General features: G+C 35.2%; 3 protein-coding genes across 11 annotated transcripts in view; 2 read left to right on the top strand and 1 right to left on the bottom strand.

Moving 5' to 3' along the window:
- Phm (Peptidylglycine-alpha-hydroxylating monooxygenase) overlaps nucleotides 1-5798 on the top strand; it is a 69974-nt gene extending 64176 nt beyond the window's left edge. The window contains exon 9 of one of the 2 annotated variants that reach the window (XM_067111586.1): nucleotides 1291-5798. In XM_067111586.1, coding sequence (XP_066967687.1) covers nucleotides 1291-1483 — 193 coding nt within the window. In that variant the 3' untranslated portion in view covers nucleotides 1484-5798. Of the gene's footprint in view, nucleotides 1-141; nucleotides 618-1290 lie in introns of those variants that run through there. The other variant, XM_067111589.1, reaches the window with a different exon arrangement.
- Nucleotides 5799-7763: 1965 nt separating this feature from the next.
- The window catches only part of LOC136843315 (uncharacterized), a 137176-nt gene continuing 122638 nt past the window's right edge, over nucleotides 7764-22301 (bottom strand). For all 5 annotated transcript variants that reach the window (XM_067111574.1, XM_067111573.1, XM_067111576.1 and 2 more), the window contains 4 exons: nucleotides 19588-19659; nucleotides 12311-12393; nucleotides 11406-11532; nucleotides 7764-10840 (listed from right to left, as the gene is read on the bottom strand). In XM_067111574.1, the coding sequence (XP_066967675.1) occupies nucleotides 10582-10840; nucleotides 11406-11532; nucleotides 12311-12393; nucleotides 19588-19659 (541 nt within the window). In that variant the 3' untranslated portion in view covers nucleotides 7764-10581. The remainder of the gene's footprint in view (nucleotides 10841-11405; nucleotides 11533-12310; nucleotides 12394-19587; nucleotides 19660-22301) is intronic.
- LOC136843316 (peroxisomal trans-2-enoyl-CoA reductase-like) overlaps nucleotides 12767-22301 on the top strand; it is a 352117-nt gene continuing 342582 nt past the window's right edge. For 2 of the 4 annotated variants that reach the window (XM_067111582.1, XM_067111583.1), the window contains exon 1: nucleotides 12806-12980. The gene's annotated coding sequence lies outside the window, so the exon portion shown is untranslated. Of the gene's footprint in view, nucleotides 12981-22301 lie in introns of all 4 variants that reach the window. The other 2 variants (XM_067111578.1, XM_067111579.1) reach the window with 2 other exon arrangements.

The following is a 22301-nucleotide window of genomic DNA, read 5'->3' as shown; positions in this document are numbered from 1 at the left end:
TTCGTTTGAGCATCCTCTGAAGAGTACTTTGTGTGTTCTGCACTAAGGTTTTTTTTTTTTTTTTTTTGCACTTAAAGGTGTCTTCAACAACAAAATATCCAATTATTTTATATTTCTTTTGCATCTCCCATGTTCCAAAAGGGCGACCTCAAACGACGAAATGTGCATCTTCTATATGATGTACTGGACTAATGGGAACTCCCTGCTGAACAGAAAAATATGCTACACCGCTGGCCCTCCTTCCTATCGATGGAGCATGGACACTAGACTCCTGAACCCCCCAGCTGAAGATTTTAATGACACTTTGACAGAGGCATAAACCTAGAAGACGGAAATACAGATACTGATCTAAGACTGGAGAATGAGAAACGAAATATTTCTTCTGTATTAAGTGACCCATTTCTCAAACCTTTGGACTATTTTAGAGCAATTTTCACTTTCGGATTATGACGATTTCGTCGTTTCTTTATTATTATTGTTAATGAACAGGGATATGTAAGTTCTTTAATACTGAAATGAAGTGAAGACGAAAACTTAAGCAATCCGAATACCAAGGCATATAGGGCATGTATCATATAATCATCTCCTTATGTATTTTCAGTGGCAAAATTATCTTATTTCTAAGGAATAAAAACAAATTAGTCTTAGAATAAAAACAGTCTTCATCCAGTATGCCCACCAGCCGGGATGAAAATTAGAGATCATGGTTCGGTTATGTAATCATCTTAGAGGCTTTGTTGAATCACACTTATTTTCACTTCTTTTGAAGAGAACCTGCATGTAACATGTGTGTTGCACGTAACTGGAAGATATCCCGCGAGAATAAAATAAACGCATTGCAAATTTCATTCATTTCTTTTTATAGATTAGATTTTTGTGAATGCGCCTTGATAGAGTGCTTGACCCAATGTCAATATTCAATATAAACGGAATACCAGGTGAGTTTTTTCATTCAGCGAATGACAGGTGCTCATATTTTTTTTATTTGACAAGTAAAAATTTAATTTGAAGTAGCTTTTCATGTAGAGTAGGTGATATATGATCTGCATTGTCAGTGAAATGATGTTTTTGGTAAATTGTAACTAACTACACCAGTAATAATATTGATTTTTAGAGTAATTTCAAGTATAAATAAAACAGTGAAATAGATCAAATTTCACTGAAAATATATATATATATATATATATATATATATATATATATATATATATATATATATATATATATATATATATATATTTATATGTATATACGATCGAAAGAAAGAATTCAGTAAATATTCTGTTTCAGATCGTTGAACAACGACGAAATGTGCAACTTCTACATCATGTACTGGAGTGAGCGGGAGCCCCTGGAGCAGAAATATTGCTTCACAGGAGGGCCTCCTCTGTACAGCTGGGCCGTCGATTTCGCCACCGTTCCGCGGGACGCCTCCAAGCTCCGCCCTGAGGACACAGGGCCTCATATGCATCATCACCATTAAAAGGCGATCCGTCTTAAGACATCGTCGACATGGTAATCTACGTGAAATCGGTTTACGTGTGTTTTTCACGGAAATTTTGGTCTCCAGGTGAAAGAGAAGTTGTAATTTTCCACGTGAATTTTGGTCTCTAAGTGAAAGGGTTTTTTGTAATTTTCCACGTGAATTTTGGTCTCCAAGTGAAATTATTTTCTGAAATTTTCCACGTGAATTGTGATCTCCAAATGGAAGGGGTTTCTGTAATTTTCCACGTGAAATTTGGTCCCCAAGTGAAAGAGTTTTCTGTAATTATCCACGTGAATTTTGATCTTCAAGTGGAAGGAGTTTCTGTAATTTTCCACGTGAAATTTGGTCTCCAAGTGAAAGGGTTTTCTGTGGATTTCTGTAATTTTTCACGTGAAGTAATGGTACGCGGTTGTTGAAGGGAAATTTATTTACCTGGATATTCCACGTGAAATCTTTTTCCACGAATTCTCCACGTGAGATTACTTTCCTGAGCTCCCTACTGAAGAATATTTTCTTTGGGTTTATGTGGAATTCTTTTTCCGTGGGATATACACGTGAAACTATTTACATGGACCTGTTATCCATCATGATGGTGTTACCAAAGACTTGATTATACCTCACTTTAGTTCAGTAATTATAAAGATGCCATCTTTTGAAAGAGGATTCAAGATTTTTGGGTAAATAGATAATTCAGGCACCGAACTGAGCGTGCACTCTTATTTACCGGGGACGAGTTCAACCAGAGATTGTACTTCAGTCTGTCTGTTACGGCTGCTAATTGAACGAATATTCTGTGTCAGATTATGACTGTTGCCTTTGAATATTTCATCCATTTGAGTTTGTCTTTTTTTTTCAAGTCTGTAAACATAGTTCCATATATCACTATTCAGTATTTTGTGCTGAATACTGAGACTGGTCACAAAGACCTTTATATTAAAAAAAATCCTATGATTTGTCGTGACAATATGAAAAGTTGACATCTGTAGAGGAAATGGGCATAAATCAACAATAACAGAGCCTTATTAAGTATGTCCTCGAATCTTCTGATTAAACCCCCAAGTTCTCAAACGAGAGATTCGCCATAACAGGCCTCAAAACCAAATGACGGTTATGGATTATATGATTGTGTTAACCCATGCGAAAACATTCCCTGATCGATTTCGACACTATTAGAGCATTTATTCGATATAATAATGCTAACAGAAACGTGTCTACTTCTGAAATGCGTACAATAATACAATTTCAGCTCGATAACTGCTGATGTTGAGGTCTCACATTTTAGACAGCCAAGTCTTCACAAATCAGGAAGCCACCTTATCTTAATGTATTAGTTAAACACTCTCATATAGTTAGTGACCATTGTTCCAAAGCGCAAAGAACACGCAGACTGAAAATCAGCATTGACAAGCTGTTCGTACTGATAATCCCTTACCTGGCTTCAGTTATGCACCGCAATAAATAAAGAATGTGAAATCAAATGGCCAAATACCTGAGTAAATTACAACATAACCACTCACTTGAATCTGAAGTTTGCTTCAAAGTAATCTCAAAAGGTATCTCAGAGGCCTCAAAATAAATTCAAGGAATTTGAACATTCAAAAAAGGAGAACTTATAACTAAAAATTAATTCCACTATATTTCATCTAGAATATTAGACTACATATGTAGTTTCCAATAAAAGAAAGATTATGAGTATGTGTCTTGTAAACGACAATGTATATTTCAAAGTGTGAATAGAGAAATCCTCTCTGCATGGAATTTATTCATGGCTACTACTTCTGCCAAGCCATACATCTTATAGTATATTGTTCACTGTAGAATTATTTAGCTCCCTCTGAAAGCAAATCTTGAGAGAAAAAGAGTCATAGAACTTGTAGCCATCTGGGCATCTACTGTACAGCCAAGTTTTCCCGAGAAGACTGAAAATATTCTAACGCTGTGAAGTAGTAGCGGTTTCAGTTCTTGGTGAATAATATCCTTTTGCATAATGGAAAAATGTATCGATTCATTTTTCACTGTATAGAAGTTATTCTATAATGTGCATTCTCACAAGTTTGTGCAAAGACAAGTATACATATTATCGTAATAATGTACTGTGTATGATAGCAGAAATGTGTCAATATGTACTTTTAGTGGAATGCATAATCGTTCACTGTTCGTCGGGATTTACGTTATTCTAAACATACAATTGAATACAGTGTGATAGCATATTTATGAGCATAGACTTGACAGACACAAGGCTAGTACGGTTTCATACAAATTCAGATATATGGCCCTGAAACGCATGAAACCATCTTTTTAAAACATCAGCAAAGAACTGAAATTATTCTAAAGTACTTTAAAACAGACCACTGAGTCATTATCAAACATCAGATGGTTGGTCCTAAGGATTAGTTCTTCAAGGAGGCAAGAAAACGGAAATAACAATGAAAAATAGAAATGTAGGACTAGGTAAGAGAATAAAAACAAATTAGTCTTAGGAAGCAGAGAGCAATACAGCTGTTTCTGAACCCCTGTCTTTAAAGGCAGTGTACCCGATTATATCAACAGTATGCCTATCCAGCCTACTGGAGACGGTACCACCAGGCCGGGATGAAATTAGATAATATATAATAAAGAACTGGCCGACTGTATATCCGCTAGATTAGTCATAAAGAAAATACAGGGTAATAGGACTTAGATTTAAAACAGGATGAAGCATCTAACTCTTTTGTGGGTAAAACTAGGAAAATTATGACAGATTCATAGAATACAAATAGGGAAAATATTGAAAAGGTGAATTTGAAATCTTGGGGATGTGGCGACATTAGTTTACGCCACCAAAGAGTTAAGCATTTATGACATTTGGAAATCAGATATAAAATATATTTTTGTCTTTACTTTCATTAATGAGATTTCAAGCTAACTTAGATATGTTTTCCTAGATATGAGGTGGAGAAATAATTCGGTGATATTGATGTTACTTGAACACCTAATTTTACAGAATTTCTTGAATGCAAGGGGAATACTTTAGCAACCAGAGCATCCAATGATCACTTTCCTCAGTAGATGAAAATGACCAATTACCTTTATTCAAGACGGCCTAGCAAAACACTGCACACACACACACATGGTACACACACACACACACACACATATATATATATATATATATATATATATATATATATATATATATATATATACATACATACACATTGCGAATTGAGAAACATTTTAAAATGTATCAGGTTTTCACATTATTTCAGGAAGTCGAACCGTAACACCAGTAAAACACAGTTGTTTTAGATATCGAAGACCTAGATAAGTTTGTAACTGAAAAGCCTCTTTTAATAATGCTGACAGAAAGGAAGAGAAAAAAGTATCAAACAAACATTACCGGGGGGAAAAATGAACTGGACAAAAGCGTCCCCTTAGATATGGTGTCAAAACACTCCAGGATCTTCGTAATTGAAGAATATTCTGCGGAAGAATGAAAACTAAGCCAGCGTTAAAAGGAGCAAGGTTCATTTTGAATTAGCTGAAAAACATTGTACTTTATGAAAAGACAAAATAAATTTCTCAGGATATTGGACAGTGATCTGATTATTTAGGGTATCCAAACTCGAATATATGCATAATGATTGTTCAGTTCCTATTGAAGGGAAGAATATTATTACTCTGATGATGATTCAAACCGTATTGGTGAAGTTCTGAAGTATTTCAACCGATGTATGATTTTGGAGTATTTTGTATTGAAAGAACCATTATATTTTTCCATGGAGAGTGCTGAGTTAGATATATAAAGACAATCTCATCTAATTTATATTCATCTCAATACGTTACTGACTGAAAATACTGCATGTTAAATGAGTAATCATATTCATGCAAGTCCACCACTGAGGTATAGATGGTTTAATCCAGCATGTTGCTAAAACTTGAGAAAAAATTATCATTAAACTGATTTATTTTCAACTTCATATTTACACTGAGAACAGTTTTATCAGCAGAAGCTAAAGCAAGCCATTTATAATGCAGTATATTTACAGTAATCATGTTCAAAATATATTTAATTCCTTGTATTATTCTTTGGTTATTAACATAGATAGTAGACACTTTTATGAAATATATGTTCATACAGCTATGAAGTTCAAATTCGTTAATATCTAACCGTAATCTATGCTGCAAATTCTATCCTTTGATTTTATGTATGGTTTTGAAATTACCTATATATACACAATGCATATATATATATTTGTGTCTATATTATAACCATATACAGTATATATATATATATATATAAAGAAAGAGTTGTAATAAATCTGAAATAGGACATTTTGTTATAATTTTCCATTAAAAAAACACCAGAATATTCTGAGTACACTCATCTCGTTTCATTATTTTGAGGTATTACTGTTGCTGCTTAGGATGTCTCTTCTTTTCTTCTTCTTGAATAAAGAGAGAGAGAGAGAGAGAGAGAGAGAGAGAGAGAGAGAGAGAGAGAGAGAGAGAGAGAGAGATCTTTATGGATTTTCCTTCAAAAAAACCAAGAGATGACCTGTGCTAAAACCATTCCTAATAACATGCTTTTTAACCAAGGGAGTAAGATTGTAAAGTTTACATAGTATCTTGCTCTCCTATTTATGCTGATTTTAACGCTAGCAAATAAGAGATCTAACTTTTAAAAAGAAGAGAACATTCACATTAAAAAGAGACATGTTACAAAACTTTATTTCTTTGGTGGTGTTTTTATATCAGTAGAAGTTATCTCTCGAAAGATGACATTTTCCCACAATTTCCGAACTGACTGTGCACTGGCATTGTTTTCTGGACAACCACAAACCTTCTTCAGTACTTCTGCGGTCTTTCTTCCTTGCTCAACCAAAATCCCACATTATAAACAGCTTGATAATCTAAGTTGTGTTATGTTCCCATAATTCTTTCAATAGCTCAAGTGTCACCCATTCCTCTGAAAACTTTTCCCTTATCTAGACATACCTTGCCAACCCTGGTAAGTCACTGAGTCACAGAATCACCACTGCACTACAGCATCTCACTTGCAAGCCATCAACTCGAAGTATCTCTCCAGTCCATAACCCCTTTAATTGCTTTCCTGATGCTCTCAACGGTTGGTTTTTTATAAACATTCTCGAACCTAAAATAGTCCTTTCCACTTCTGCGTGATCAATCTTGCATATTCAGCAACTCTTTAAAATACTCTTTCTATAAACCCAGTACTGAAGTCACCTCAGACAACGTCTGTATTTTCATCTTCAATTCTAAGATACTTTTGTTCAGTAATCTATTTCTCCTAATTTATTTTGCTGTAAAACAGCTCCAATTGCCTAAGGTGCTTCTCACCTTTTCCCTCTATCTTTATCATTGCCGTCTTTTTCTCTCAACTTTTGTTCTTGACTTCCCTATACCTATATATATATATATATATATATATATATATATATATATATATATATATATATATATATATATATATATATATATATATATATATATATATATATATATATATATATATATATATATTATATATATATATATATATATATATATATATATATATATATATATATATATATATATATATATATATATATATACATGTATATATATGGAACTAACAAGAGTAAAAGGAATCCAGACGGTAGGCGCGACTACATCACGTTAAACGAAAATGGATCCCCCTTCTGATAAAGCGGAATGAACCCGTCTTTTTTTCACGGCGATGATATATGAGAACATTATTAAAACGTGATGAAGATCAATGGGAAACATTGTCAAAACTCTGCAAGAGGTGAATGACCAACGAGAAACATTACGGCAAAGAGTTTACGTTAATATAACAGACGGTAAACAGAAAGATAAACAATATAAAATCAACAATCGATGTCAGTATATGCCAGTCGTGTAATTGGTTTACAAAATAATTTTTCTTTCATTAGTAATGTCATTTTCGAAAGGATATGTTAACTTTATTAGCTTTTGTCCGTCTAGTACAGATTCCTTCTCAATAAAATATAATAAAGTCAAGTTTGCCATGAAATTGGCATAATTACTTTTCATCCTTTAACAATTGAAACTAGGAAGAACATCATATGCAGGAGCTATATACATGCATACATATATATGTACCGTGTACTGTATATATATATATATATATATATATATATATATATATATATATATATATATATATATATATATATATATATATATATATATATTGCAAAATTGTTAAATGCTTTTAAATCTATCCCAGATAGGACTTGAGTAAATCATATTGGGTGAAAAGCTTTTATTGAAAATTGCATTGTCGTTTTCTATACAGGGTGCAAACTTTCTCCAACTGCTGGTTTATGGGTTACGCAACTCATGACTGTATTTTCACTGGAATAATGTTACAAAAGTGTATTGGAGAAATTATATCCATTTAGCACACTGAACTCTTCTTACTCAGAAAATGTATTCTATATAACACACATATCGTGCGCATTCACACTTACGATATATGTATATATAATATATACATACATACACATATATAATATATTAGATCTTCAAAGGTCTGGAAACCATGTTTACCAAACACATATGAAAATCATATACCAACGTTGCTTTGAAAAGATTAGGAAATCTGCCATTCTAGTTTCTACTGGGCACATTCAGGTACTGATAGATACAATCTCTCATGCCGTGAAGTAAATTTTAGACTCTAACACCAGCATAGCACCAATCTATTCAAAAAGTGTCCAGCCTTTGGAAGGAATACTTTTCTTGAATGTTGACTTATTTCATAGGGTCATGAGTCACTGGATTTCCCTATGCAAAAGCGGGTTGGAAAAGTGACTGCATTATTTCTACATTATGAAATTGAGCGAAGACGTAAAAAAATGACTTAAGAATAAAAATTACATCTCAATACTGCTGAAGTACTTAACGCTACAATAAATACATTAAAAACACTACACCCTTAAAATCAAAGGATCACATTCCACGCAAATCTGTTGTCTATGCCGTTCTGTGGGAACCCATTATGGTGGCAAAAGTTATAATACTGGAGTATTACCTACAGCATATACATGAAGAATGAATAAATACATATTCTTTGTTTTTTTTACATGTACGAGGTAATCAAGGCATAATTATGGATTGATACGCAGAGAGATAAGGCAGAGGAAGTAAGGTTGTTTTGAACATAAAGATTGAGCTTATAAGATGGTCTATTACGTAGCCTCGTCCAGCAGTATAAAACACTAGTTAAGAGGTAGCCTAGTGTACCTTGAAGTATAGGCATATTTTGAGCGTTCAAAACAAAGTATTTCAGAACTAGGTAGGAAAGCTGTGGTGTAATATTTGATTTCACCAACAAATAGGAAGAAAAAATAAGACGTACATAAAGTAACGGCCCCTCCCCCACCCTTGTGTTACTCATAACTGGGCTTAAAATGTAAGAACATGACCGACTCCCGTGACAAAGATTATAAGGCAAACCCTTTGGAATGAAAGTTTAGGTACCATATATTTACAATCGCTGCTTAGCGCCAAGTGTTACTCATGTCAGCGTAATCCAACTCTCGATAGTCTCCACTTTGGTCTATAAATTGAAGTTTTGAAGTCAGACATAAACTTACTAGAAGGTTTCCTCATCTTAATAGCATTCGAAATATGAGTAGGGTTTCAGGATTCTTCAAGCCTGCTTCGTAGGGATTCAATATAAATACGGAACAAATGCAGTGTCTAGGAAGAAGTTTAAATAGGAGGAAATGATACGATAGTGCGAGTATCTGCCATTAAGGACTGGCTTTTAGAGAGATGAGTGGATCTTCATTAAGCATCGAACACCATGGAACGTCCTAGTAATATATATACAGACCAATTCTACAGTCCGGCGACAATCACTAAAGTGAGACCAGTTCACTTTTTACTTGCCAGCAAACTATTGAATTTATACAACAGACTAAGATGCTTAGTGAAAATGTGAAAGACGTGAATTGAACCCGTTCAAGAGAAGTTCGATTACCTTCGACTGTCTCTTCTGTAGTAAATATATATACCCTAACATTTGCTGCTTACAGCATATGTTTATTGGTGCTTAAAATCACTCGTCTTCATCGTCTAATTATCGGCGTCAATAACCTTGACGTTGTGACGCCGGTTTTAGTAGCCGTAATCACTCTTCTAATTAAGTAATAGGCCTACTCAAAGTGCACCTGATTTTCACAACTCCATCAGCAATTGCATACTTTATCACTGATTTACTCACAGGATGAAGGACTTCTCTGCGTAAGCTACACAGATCTATGGACTGATAATTTTGGGTAAAAGGAGACAAAAAGTTCTTACCCAGGGTTAGTAAGATGTGGAGGCAGAAGACAGGAAGAGAAGGAAAAAAATAATAAACATGAATTTGACTCGCCTGTCTATGACTGCAAAATGCCTTTCCTATCGTCAATACATGACAGTACTATTGAGCCCTGTTATGATGACTAAAGAAAAATGTACAAAACATCATTATTCAGGTTTCTGGATGTTGCAATAAGATCTTAGTTTAGCATATGAAATCACTGTAAAAGACTAAGAAGACGACTGCTATTAGTGACTTCAAATAGGAGAAGCAGTCTCTTTTATCACTACAACGGATATTAAAATGGAACGGTTGTCTGCATAGATTAAACGTCCGTGGTACTGGAATGTTGAGAGTAATACTAGACAGAAATTCGAACGTCCTTCAACTTCGTTCATCCAAGCTCCATATGAGCGAGTTCTTTGTAAATATTAGTGTTCAAAATGTTTGTGGATGCTGTTCTTGCACACTGCTTCCATACAATTTCTACACGCAAAGTATCAAGACGGTCACACTTATACAGCCTCATCGAGGTACACGAAGTTCCAGTGTAATGCAAGACTGATCATCGTTCTTGTTTACTTCGAGTTCACTAACGAACATTATTCTTGTGTTCAGAATAACAACAACAACAAAAATCGTTCACAAATCAAGCAGGAGAATGATACGAGATCAATGAATAAATGTGACTGTGAAGACGAACCTCACTGGAGCCCGTTTCACCAAACTAAATAACATTTAGCGACACTAAGGGTCAGCAACCAAGATCGTCTTGCTTTTTCCAGAGCAGCACAGCGCATGCGGTGACGACGATGGTAATGAAAGATGCTGGGGCGCATTGACTAGACGAGGACATAACGTAAGGCAGCAGACTAGGAGGCAACGGCAGACGGCACCATGTCGCCAGGAAAATAGCAGAGACGTTCCGGTAGAGGCCCTCCTTGCCCTCTCCACCGCACTCCTGGTTGATGTAGCCGTTCTCCAACAGACATGCTCGTTGGGTGTTCAGCGAACTGACAGGAAAGTCACAGGTCATACGTTAGTTTCATGCATTTTCTAAGTTCATTTGATATGTAACCCGGTAATTTTTTTCTAGCCGTTTTCCAGAAACGAATTTCCGTCACAGATTGTTTAAAAAGATCACAGATCAAAAGTTGCTTTAATGTAAATTCTAAATATCTAATGCTATGCAGTATATCTACAATGTTTTTCATACTAGTCATTCTAGTAGATTTTCAAAATGATACAAATTTCCGAGAGAGAGAGAGAGAGAGAGAGAGAGAGAGAGAGAGAGAGAGAGGGGGGGGGGTTGCTGTAAAGAGCTCTGATGTGTACCTATGGATTTTGCCGCAACAAAAGAGACGAGAACTATATCCTCCCTACAAATATAACAGGGTATATACTAAAGAACTGACATAGAAAACAACGCTCATTTAGAAATATGTATCTTGCATAAATTATATCAAATATGTCACAAAAGATATAGGTAACATTTAATAAGAATATGCATGAACAGTTTACCTTCCATAAGAGCATAACAGGACAGACACTGTAAATAAACGCTCCCAAGAAACTCACTTGCATAGTTCGGGTCCCAACTCCATACGCAAGATCTGGTTCCAAACATTGACAGTCACGTTCGGGCGATGGCAAGACCTTTCCTTCAAGCGTGCTGTCTCTGCACAGTCTATGACCATCAGGAACGCTGCGGAAGGGGACTGTGATGAGTACAATCATAGATTCATGCACCGAATGACTGAGAAAGGTGACTTGTTAAAACCGGGAAGGCTCTACTTATCTAGGGCTATCCCCTTGTTAAGCGTAGAATGAGTATGGCAGGGCACACACACACACGCACAACACACACGCACAACACACACACACACATATATATATATATATAGTATATGTATATATATATAACCACTACCGCATTCTTACTTTAATTGCAGACTCAAGGAGAAACTGCCTATGCAGAAAACTTCCACAAAATTATCATCCTATTGTGCCTACACGTAAAGCCCATCAGTACGGCGGACATTACTAAACAAGCTGTAAATTTATGAGTCTTCTGTATAGGTAGCGGAAATAACTAAAGTGGGAATTTTCTGCACAGGTGGTCCATCCTTGATTCGATTCAGAAGTTATTGCATGACTATAGCTGTGGACATAATCTTATTTTTACTATATAGCCACCTATATTTTGGGAAAAAATTATATTTATATATATATATATATATATATATATATATATATATATATATATATATATATATATATATATATATATATATATATATATACTAACAGGACGTCATTGTCCAGCGTGTGTGTGTGTGTTTGGACCCTCTTATTATGCAAAAGAAGCGAAACCAGTTTAATAATAAACATCTAAATTAACTTATTCGAAGAGATTTTAGCCGTGTTGATTTTCACTTTACGGTGAACGAACTGGCAAAAATGTCAAGAGAGATATTGCTTACGTAAAAATCTCGTTAGGCGGTCGTTTGGCGTGTGGCATAAGTACTTGTGGACTCTTTCCAGTGAATGCAGCAGATGTCGGTACCTGACAAGAATAGAAGGCTATAAGTGAAGAATGGGATTGTTTTAAACACAAATGAAGTTTTTATCCCTTTATTAGCAGTGAAAAATTGTTATTGTGACTTACAACAATATATATATCTCCTAACATAAATTTAAATCATCTAAATCTTATTTGTCATTCGGTGGAAATATACTTTATCTTGAAACTTGTGAAACATTCACAAACCAGTGATTTCCATTAAAACATACACAAATACTCTGAAAATAAGCTAAATATCTTATTATTTTTTCATCTTGAAATCTTTAATGATTATTCCTGAATATAATGTTCCTTTGAATAACATTGCAATGCTGAACACTCAATTAGGATGTAATTAATTGTAACGAATGCGACTGAACATTTTGGCGCGATGTGTAATCTCGAGCTTAGAATCGAAGTTCTCACTTGATGGCGGAACCCACCGCCGAACAGTTTCCAAAGTAAGGTGTATTGTGTTGTATTTATTTGACCGTTTCGAGGACTTTTAAAACGTCGACTTTCATTTCAGTGCTACGAGAAAATAAGAGATCAGATTAAAATTTTGTTCAACTCTGCCCTTTTGGATATAGGTGAGTACTAGGCTAGGCCAAAGTATGTTATTTTTCTTGGGCTTTTAGCCTAGATTTGTTACCTGAAGGTTGAGTCATTTGACGATTTGGTAACAAAGCTTTTAATGCCTTGCTTTTAATAAAGGAAGTAACATGTTTAGGTAAAGCAGTTCGGATCGTTTGTTGCCTTTAATGCCATTTTTCTTTTGGCCGATCGGGAACATCCCTTATATGCATGTAGTCAAGTAATAGGCTTACGATTAGTACAAAGCTTCGGACTGTTTACCTCCCTATCTCCCTGCAAAACGGGTAGGCTATACTGTTATTTTTAATTCAGTGAAAGGAGAATGAATAGCAGATTGTAGGGTAATTATTTCCCAGCCATTCTATTTCTTGGCATCCTTGTCAACAAGGTTATGAACTTAAGAAATCCAGCTTCACCTACATTAGTTGGATCCCAAATATTTACCTCTGTAAAAGTTTAGCAATAAAATAAAAAAAAAATTGTCAGAAAATATGTTCATGTGACTCCACCTTAGACGTACAAATTAATTGGTATTACAGTTTTTGTAGATGTTGAATTATAATAAGCTGTGTGAAAGACTTTTGTGTAGATGGGCAACACGAGCGATGTTATAATGAGTTTTTCGCCACATTTTACTATTTGCCATCTCCACAGGTTCATTTACGTTTCATTTCTGCTCAGTAAGGCATGGAATGATATATTGTATATAGGCTAATCATAGGTCATATATTCAGTACCACACTAATTAAAACCGTAACAGAAAGTTTTGAATAATACCCTGCAAGGTATGTTTTTATATTGTCAAGTATTCAAATGACGTTGAAACTTAGTTTAACATGGAAATTATTTGAGTTACTCAGCAGATTTTATGTAATTTGCCACCATTGTCTTTCATCTGCCCTCATGAATTCCAAACCCGCACCATTTGCATGCAAGATAATCAAGTAAGTCAATGGCTCTGTCACCATAATAATGTGACCTCATTTTAAAACTAAGTTACCTCTAAGGTTGTTGATCCCCTGCTCCAGCATCTCTGGTTTGCCTTCAGCTTGGTTTTCTGTGTACAGTATTACCTTTTTCTTATGAGAACAGTTTAGTTACTTTGGTTTTTTAATAGCTATTTTATGTTTCTATAACTAGAGTGTTTTGTTGATTAGTATAATGAAGTGTGGTAATTGTGTTTGTGCGCTGTGGGAGAAGTGTTTAGTGTTTTACAATGCCAAGGATCAGGTTAGGTTTCTGGTCCAGTTTAGGACTCAGCACCCTAAGTTAGGTTAGGGTAGTGAGGGTTAGATAAGAATGTATCCTTGTTGAAATGTGATTTCTCCGGTGGATTTTTAATTGCTATAAATGATTTTTGCATTAATTTTTTTCACCAGAAATTCAGTTTTCTAAATTTACTGGATGTCTCTTTAGTTATAAAACTGTTTTTAAAAGTAAAAATCAACATACAATAAAGTATTAACACATGAAAATACACAAGAAAAGCCACACTTCAGCAATTTTCGCACTTCCAGTGTAAATGCTTATGTTAAACCATTTTCTCAAAACTTGCTCATTACCTGGGCGTCAAGAAATTGTTACATAGAAAAACATACCATTTCTATCAGGGAACGCCTTGATGGTACTTGCACGCAAATGGTGAGGATTTTGCATTCATGAGAGCAGATGAAAGACAATGATGGTAAATTGCAATGAGACCTGCTGAACAACCCAAGTAATTTTAATGTCAAACCATATTTCCACTTCATTTGAATACCTGGTGTAACAATATAAAAATATCTTGCTGGCTACTATGCATTATTGTATGACCTGAAAAATTGCTTGTTGATAAATGCATTACCCTAGCCGTTTGCAATCACATTAGAAATTGAGGGACTGTTGCCCGTTTGGTGTAGTTTCACCTTTATTCATCTATTCATTTAGCATTTAAACCGTAATTCAGAGCTTTAACAGCTTCCAGAATAGTGTGTTCTGTGTATTCGTTTTGTTGTAAAACTTGTTTTCGTTAGTATTATATAGGCTAGTATCGTTGCAGTGAATACTCAAATGTTAGTGGTTTGGTTATGGATAATAAGAATATTCAGGTTGTTATAGCTTGGTCAGTTTCAGGACCGCCGGGAAGCGTGGGTAGATTTCATTCAGGTTAGACAGTGAGTGGCACTGTTCTGTGCTTATTTTTATTTTTTTCAGCTGCCCTTTTTTTTTTTTTTTTATCATGGCGTACCGGTTTCTTCAGTGATTGATTGCCCCTAGCAAAAATCATGACCATACTGTCTACCACTGGTAGAGGTTACTATGCGTGGAGTGTTTGTAGTATCCATCAATCTTTCACAGGATCTAGTTTTTCGCATACAGATCATAATTAAAATGTTGAATTTTACCGATCACACCCACAGTTTTACACACACACACACACACACACACACACACACACACATACTGTATATACATATATTGTATATGTATTTACGTATGTATACTGTAGTTGCCATTCACTAATACGCTAAAAGCTTTTATCACTTTGGGTTCCCACCTGCATTATCCTCGGCGATTAATCATAAAATCCATTAAAAATCCGAAAGCTCTTTAAAAGAGAGCAAAATGGATTTTAGAGGGACACCTATTAATTCATCGCCAAATCAGATAACAATATTTTCACATAAACTGTTGCATAGTACTACAAACTGCCAAACAAGCATTTAGATGTTCTTCGTCTACCGTTATGTATTCACGGTCTCTCACCCTCGTCCAAATTAATAGCTCGCAATAAATTTTGAACCCTGTATATTAGGAAGAAAAGTGGCATAATTTACTGACATTTCGTATTGGGCCGACATGTATGCGTGCTAAATTTGACGGGCAAGAGCTCCAGCTGTGCAGACTGCCGATGGGGGTTTTGACAACGGTGACATTACTGTCATTGTGTTATCCGTGGGGCTGGCGGTGGAAGAGTCCACTCGAGGTAGATCATCGGTTGAGTGATCTCCAGGAGTTTTGGTGTAGTTCATTGTGATGTATTCATTTACGTCTTCCACCTTGGCAGATAATGTTGCGACTCTGAGCCTGTAATTTCTTTCGGTGAGTTGGAGGCTATGGTGAAATAAACTGCATTTCCTCTAAATGGTATGACGTGCATATGACGCAAACATTATATTCCATGCCTCCCGTATAAATTAAGTCAGATACGAAGTTATGAACCAGGCCTTGATGGGGATTCGAACATTAATAACTGCGCTTATATACTGTTTGGATTATAAGGTTAAATGTTACCTTAAATCATGTGAAGTTAATCAAATGCCGAAATCCTTTTCCGCCTTACAATACTTTGTTTTTACTTGCATTCATTGCAGTTCCCCTGAGGCTTATCAATTTACCCTTGAGTTTTTTGGATATATAAGGCTTTCTGATTTGGTACAAACGAGCGCTTTTAGTAAGTAAAACTAACTTTAAAGACGGTGTTTTGCCTGAAAGTGTTTTGCATGGTCTAATTCATGAGGGCACCAAAGGAATGCTTTGGATAATTTCAGTAACTACATTTAAAATTCTCACTGCATAATGGTAGAGTAATTTCAGTATAATTTTTGTTTTAAAATATGTTATTTATTCTGGCGTATCCAACGAGTCGTAACTGTTGCTGAAACCTAAAAATCGAAACGAACAGGCAGGATGGGCTGGACAGTGAAAGGTGATACACGCGAGTTTGGGCAGTAGTATCAATCATTTTGCAGAAAAAACCTACAATTATTCCGTCCAACCTCCCGGAAATACAAGCCAGTTACAAAAAATATCAGGCATAAAATAACCAAAAGAGTCTCTCTCTCTCTCTCTCTCTCTCTCTCTCTCTCTCTCTCTCTCTCTCTCTCTCTCTCTCTCGTGGGGGCGAGCTCATCATGTAAAAGGAAAATATAAAACTTGTTTGTAATATATTTGAATGCGGTAAAGTTTTTTCATCCCCAGCATATTTTCTCTGTTATTCAACCAGAGTGTGCAGAAAAAAATATATGATTATTATCTTTACAGGTAATTTAATTCTAACTATTTCGCCTTCCTTTTTATCTTTCGGTAGGACGGAAAGTAAAAATTATGATTAATTAACGCAACAATTAACCTTCTTTTATGAAGAACTATTAAACCCTATTTCTCCTAGATCCGTTCATTCAAAGGATTTAACGATCAAACAATGAGTAGATGATAATGCGACTGCTATCAATTTGAACTGTCAGTGATTTTGAATGTTAACGGATGATTACTTTATTATCCAAACTAATTTCTAGCCATTATTATTATTATTATTATTATTATTATTATTATTATTATTATTATTATTATTATTATTATTATTATTCCATTGTTTATCCCATGTTGCAGTTTCTATTTTAAAAATAGTCCTTTCTCCTATTGTAATCTCTTTTGACATATGTAAGGAATGACGTAGAATCCTAGGGCCATTCTTTGTCAGGGGCTCCCTAATGTGTAGGACGTGCCTGGGAATACTGACTACTAAACAATTCGTTGGCATCTAAAATCTAGTTTAGGGTATAGCTAGAAGCTTCTCAGGTATAAATAGTGTTTCTAAGCTCTCTTTAAACGTTGCACTTTTATTCTCTCTTAGATTCTTGTAGGTTGTATATTCTTAAATAAGACCCTGTCATCCGGCAGGCTTATATATTTCAGCATATGTCTCTTTGTAATACATATTGTATTGTATTAAAAGCAGTGTTGCCAATGATACTTGGAAGACTGGCTTTTGTTCTTTGTAATTTTAACTATGTGCTGTAAATGTTATGGTTGTCTGTTTGTACTTTGGTTATTTGGTTTCACAGCCTAAATGATTGTCGTTTTTTTTTTTAAATTCCCCATTCAAATCTGGCCATTTCATGCTTTAACATTCGTTCTGACATGTAGGCCTATCCTTGTTTAAAGTCGTGGTGCGGGGGCTGAAATGCATACTTTATTCTTTATGGTTAGTCCCCGTATTCATTAAGAGAATAACCTGATTTCAGTTTCCTTTTATTAGTCACTCTAATGGTGGATTTTTTATTGCTATTCAAAAATTGTCTGAGTTTCCTTACGAAACGTATTACAGTACATATGATCGTCTTCAACATGCATTATCCCTTTTCTTCATTTTTCTTCGGTAGGTATTTAAATTCGATTTTTTTTCTGAATCTGGCATTTCATAACTGTATGGTACTGTTCATCTCTCTTTTCATTTCCTCTCCCTGGAACTGGAATTTTTCTCTGATTTATTCAGTTGAAAGATTGTTACATAATTTTGAATATGCATTTTAACCACATCTAGTGAATTGGGCGAATAGGCTCATTTACAACGCTACAGTCTTGCCTATTTTTATATATTATGCGTACATGGTTTACTTCTCACTTAACATAAATAATGGAATGTGTATTTAATGTAAAACTGTAACATAGATTATAAATCATACGGACATATTAAGGCATATTTTGAAAGACCTAACTCGTGGGTGGGGTAGGAGACACGGAATAAAGGCCCAGACGATGTTCCAACGTTCCGGTTGCGATTCTGTATTGCATTTTATTATGTACGTGCAATTAAATAATGATATACAAGAAGCCTGGTATACCATGAATACCTTATCATGTGCAGTTGATACAGTTTCTATGAGAATCCAGTACAAAAATCATCAGATCATTAGGTCCAATTGTTGAGGTAAAACGATCACATCCAGATGCTGTACTGTATCTGGAGGATGATTTCTTGACAGATAGTATTATGCATTTACAATAAGGGCCTCTGCAATTATCTAAAAGCTTTAGCAAAGCGAGGTCATATCCAGCCATTGCATGATGAGCGATGCTTTGACAGTAGGCTTCATGAGCATTCTTGAGACTCGGGGTATCGTTCACCTTTAAAACATTTGTGTGGATTCTGTCGTTACCTCTATAAAAATATCATTGCTTTTAAGTAAAGGAAAATACAACGTTCTGAATTCCATCCGCAAGTACAACGGATGGATTCTTTCTGAAACTTTTGATATACTGTATATGGGAAATGCACGAGTCCCCCTTGCATATTTTTTATTCTAGAACTCTTCGGTCGTCGCACGTAGGCGCCTGGATGTGGGTAAGAGAGGGTTGGAGAAGGGAACTGGGAGGGGGTTAATGGATAGACTTTTCACTTTATTTTGAAGTTATGGCAGGCAGTTATAGCCAATGAAATTGATAATAGATAATGAAGAACTACTGTGTGGCTGGCATCGTTACTGCTGCATAATTGTAATTGTTTATAGGGGAAGGAAAATTCTGTTTCTAAATTCTTTCTGTATCTAGTTCACAAATTCTTTGAAGTTCAGTTAGTGGATATTCCACGGTTTATTGCTCGTTTATTACCACTGTAGTGTTTCCTGTTCGTTAGCATAATGAAGCAAAATTGTATTCGTTGATTTCACCAAAATTTAACCAAAGGTGGCCACATGTGATTAATTAAGAGTTTGGAAGAAATCCCCATATGGTTAAGGGACCTTTTGACGAGGGTGGGAATGGGAATGTGTGGATTGCTCAGTCTTGGCGGAGGTTTGTGATCTCCGGACACTTTTTTTATTTTCATTATTTTACACTTACCTGAAAAAATCATAGCCACTTTCACATCCTATCAAAACCTCCTCGAAACAGGTGATGACTCCACCGAGACGACTGTAAAGTAAGAGAATATCTTAATATTTATATTGCATCTCTGGGATCATTGCTGAAAAAAAAAAAACTTGTAAATTGAAACATAGTTTAAACGACATTTCTTTTGAATTTTCACCGAATAATAACATTAATATAATTAGGATGACCATTATTTTCTCATCTCAAGAAGAGGGACATATTTCCGAGTCACGTTTTATCACAATCATTAACATATTCTGAATTCAGTCGTGTTTTTTAGTTGGCTTTCATATTAAACGTTGTTCTTCAAATATTGACGTAGGATTGATCCGTTTAGCATCAGTACAGCGTCCTCGTATTAAATATTTCTAATACCCATATATACAGTATATATATATATATATATATATATATATATATATATATATATATATATATATATATATATATATATATATATACATACATACATACATACACATATACACACATACATATATACACACAATCACACACACATATATGTATGTATATATATGTAGTCCTATTCTTAGGCTTAGATATGGACTTGCAGTTTCATGGCACTGTAGGCTAAATATGCATGTACCGTACTGTGATTGTGATAGTTCATTTGCGTATGTAATTTAAGTAATTTGTTTGATAGTTGTTCAGTGAAAACTTATGTCCCTTTGCATAAAAAAAAGCATAGATTGAATTTCAATCCTGAGTTTTCTTTCATTCTTTACAGTAAAAAGCCTTGCTCCTTTAGTTCTTATGTCTTGTTTCTCATCTTATTTAGAAGTAATATTTCTTCATATAACTGGAAGTATTAATTAACGTTTTCACTGTATTTTATTATTACCTTTATTAGAAAATGTGTCTGTGATCCGATTAGCTGGATCCGCAAGAAGGACAGGGCATGGCTTATGACTGGTAATTAGACCTAAACATAAGTTAATTTCAAATCTTAAGTGACCTTGTCCTCAAATTCCATTAACCGCAAATCTGATTCGTTCACACTCCGTCAAGCCTTCTGTTCAACCATTCAAGGCACCCATTAGCTAACCTAAGATACGACAGCATTTTAATCTCTCTCTCTCTCTCTCTCTCTCTCTCTCTCTCTCTCTCTCTCTCTCTCTCTCAATGAGCCGCTCATACTTGCTGTTTCGCTTATTAGCCTTTCTTCCTCTTTATATACCTTATAAAGTTCTTCATGTCTGTTCTTTCCAAATCATTCTTAAAACAGCTAAGCTCTGTATAGCAGAAAGTTGATATAATTCATTTACATCCTTTCGCGTTAATGAGCGATCATTATCATCGTCTGAAGCATCCTTACCACCTAGGGCTAAGTTCTTAATCTCCTAAATATCACTTGAGGTTCTTGAGGTTAAAACTAATTCCACCCACGAACTCGTATATACACAACCACTTGAAATTTTATATATATATATATATATATATATATATATATATATATATATATATATATATATATATATATTTGTGTGTGTGTGTATGTCAGTTTATTATTATGTACGTAATATATTTTTATCGGAACTATCGTTGAAGCAGGAAACAAGGTGGCGGTTACTGTCCAGTTATCGGTAGGTAACCCAGCATATTTAATTCAGCCTCGTCAGCTGAAGAGGGCTTGCTACTGTCAGCACTGATTCGCATTTGAAGCTTCAAGTTATTTTTCCTGGCTTCCGAATGTTTGATTGTAACTGATTGCTACTGGGCTGTACTTGTACAGAATAAGATTCAGGTCTTCTGAGTAAAGGGTGGGTGGGGAGATAGTGTGAGGTCGCTCGATGTTGCCCTTTGCTGTGTGCCCTCGCCATTCTTTTGCAAGGTAGGGTCAACAGTCCTGATTTACCTTGCGCGGGGTTTGCAATGGGAGTGCAGGATGGGCAAGAAGCATTTGCTGGTTTCCTCGGAGGAACGCTCCCTTTGACCCTACGGAGCTTTTAATGTTCTTTCGTGCCTGACACCCGTACTGTATCTTCTCCACCAGTTCATTCCGCCCTGACTTCCTGATACGCAGGGGATGGCATATGGAGAAGGTTGTCCCCCAACACCTTCTCTCTGGCTTTGACATCGTTTGAAAATTTTAATTACTTCTGAGCTTATGTGATAAATTTTTTTAAAAACTTACTCGGTATTTTTCTTTGCCAGCAAAGTCAAACTTTTCGTTCAGCGAGATGCATTTGCTCCTTGGCACCAACGGAATTGTTTGCTATAGGCCTATATGCCTGTTTGCTGTATATTCTTCTGAAATCCCCAGCGACTGTGGTAATAAGATAAAAGAGTTTTTGCTTTTATAAATGGGAATTGGCAACGACAGCATACAATTACAATCATTTGTTTGTGAACAGTTTTGTGTGGCCTGTCAAGCATATATAGCCCATAGAACTATTCTGCCTTGATGCATGGTGGCTTCATAAAACATCGATGAAAATGTCACTGCCACATTCATAATTTTAACCCCTGAATTTTAAGTGAGCCACTTCACAAAACTTCCGCAGCATTAACTGCTTCATGTTTCTACTCAATAGAATCATTAGCTCCCCTACACATTATTCTGCGCTAACTCTCTCCTTAGATATTAAATAGCCTTGTGTATCATTATCTCCGTATACTACTTTAACCAGTAATGTTTCAATCGTAAGCTTCCTCCAAAAATT

The sequence above is a fragment of the Macrobrachium rosenbergii genome, chromosome 11 (genome assembly GCF_040412425.1).
Source record: "Macrobrachium rosenbergii isolate ZJJX-2024 chromosome 11, ASM4041242v1, whole genome shotgun sequence".
Classification (NCBI taxonomy): domain Eukaryota; kingdom Metazoa; phylum Arthropoda; class Malacostraca; order Decapoda; family Palaemonidae; genus Macrobrachium; species Macrobrachium rosenbergii.
This window is presented reverse-complemented; position numbering and strand designations above follow the sequence as displayed.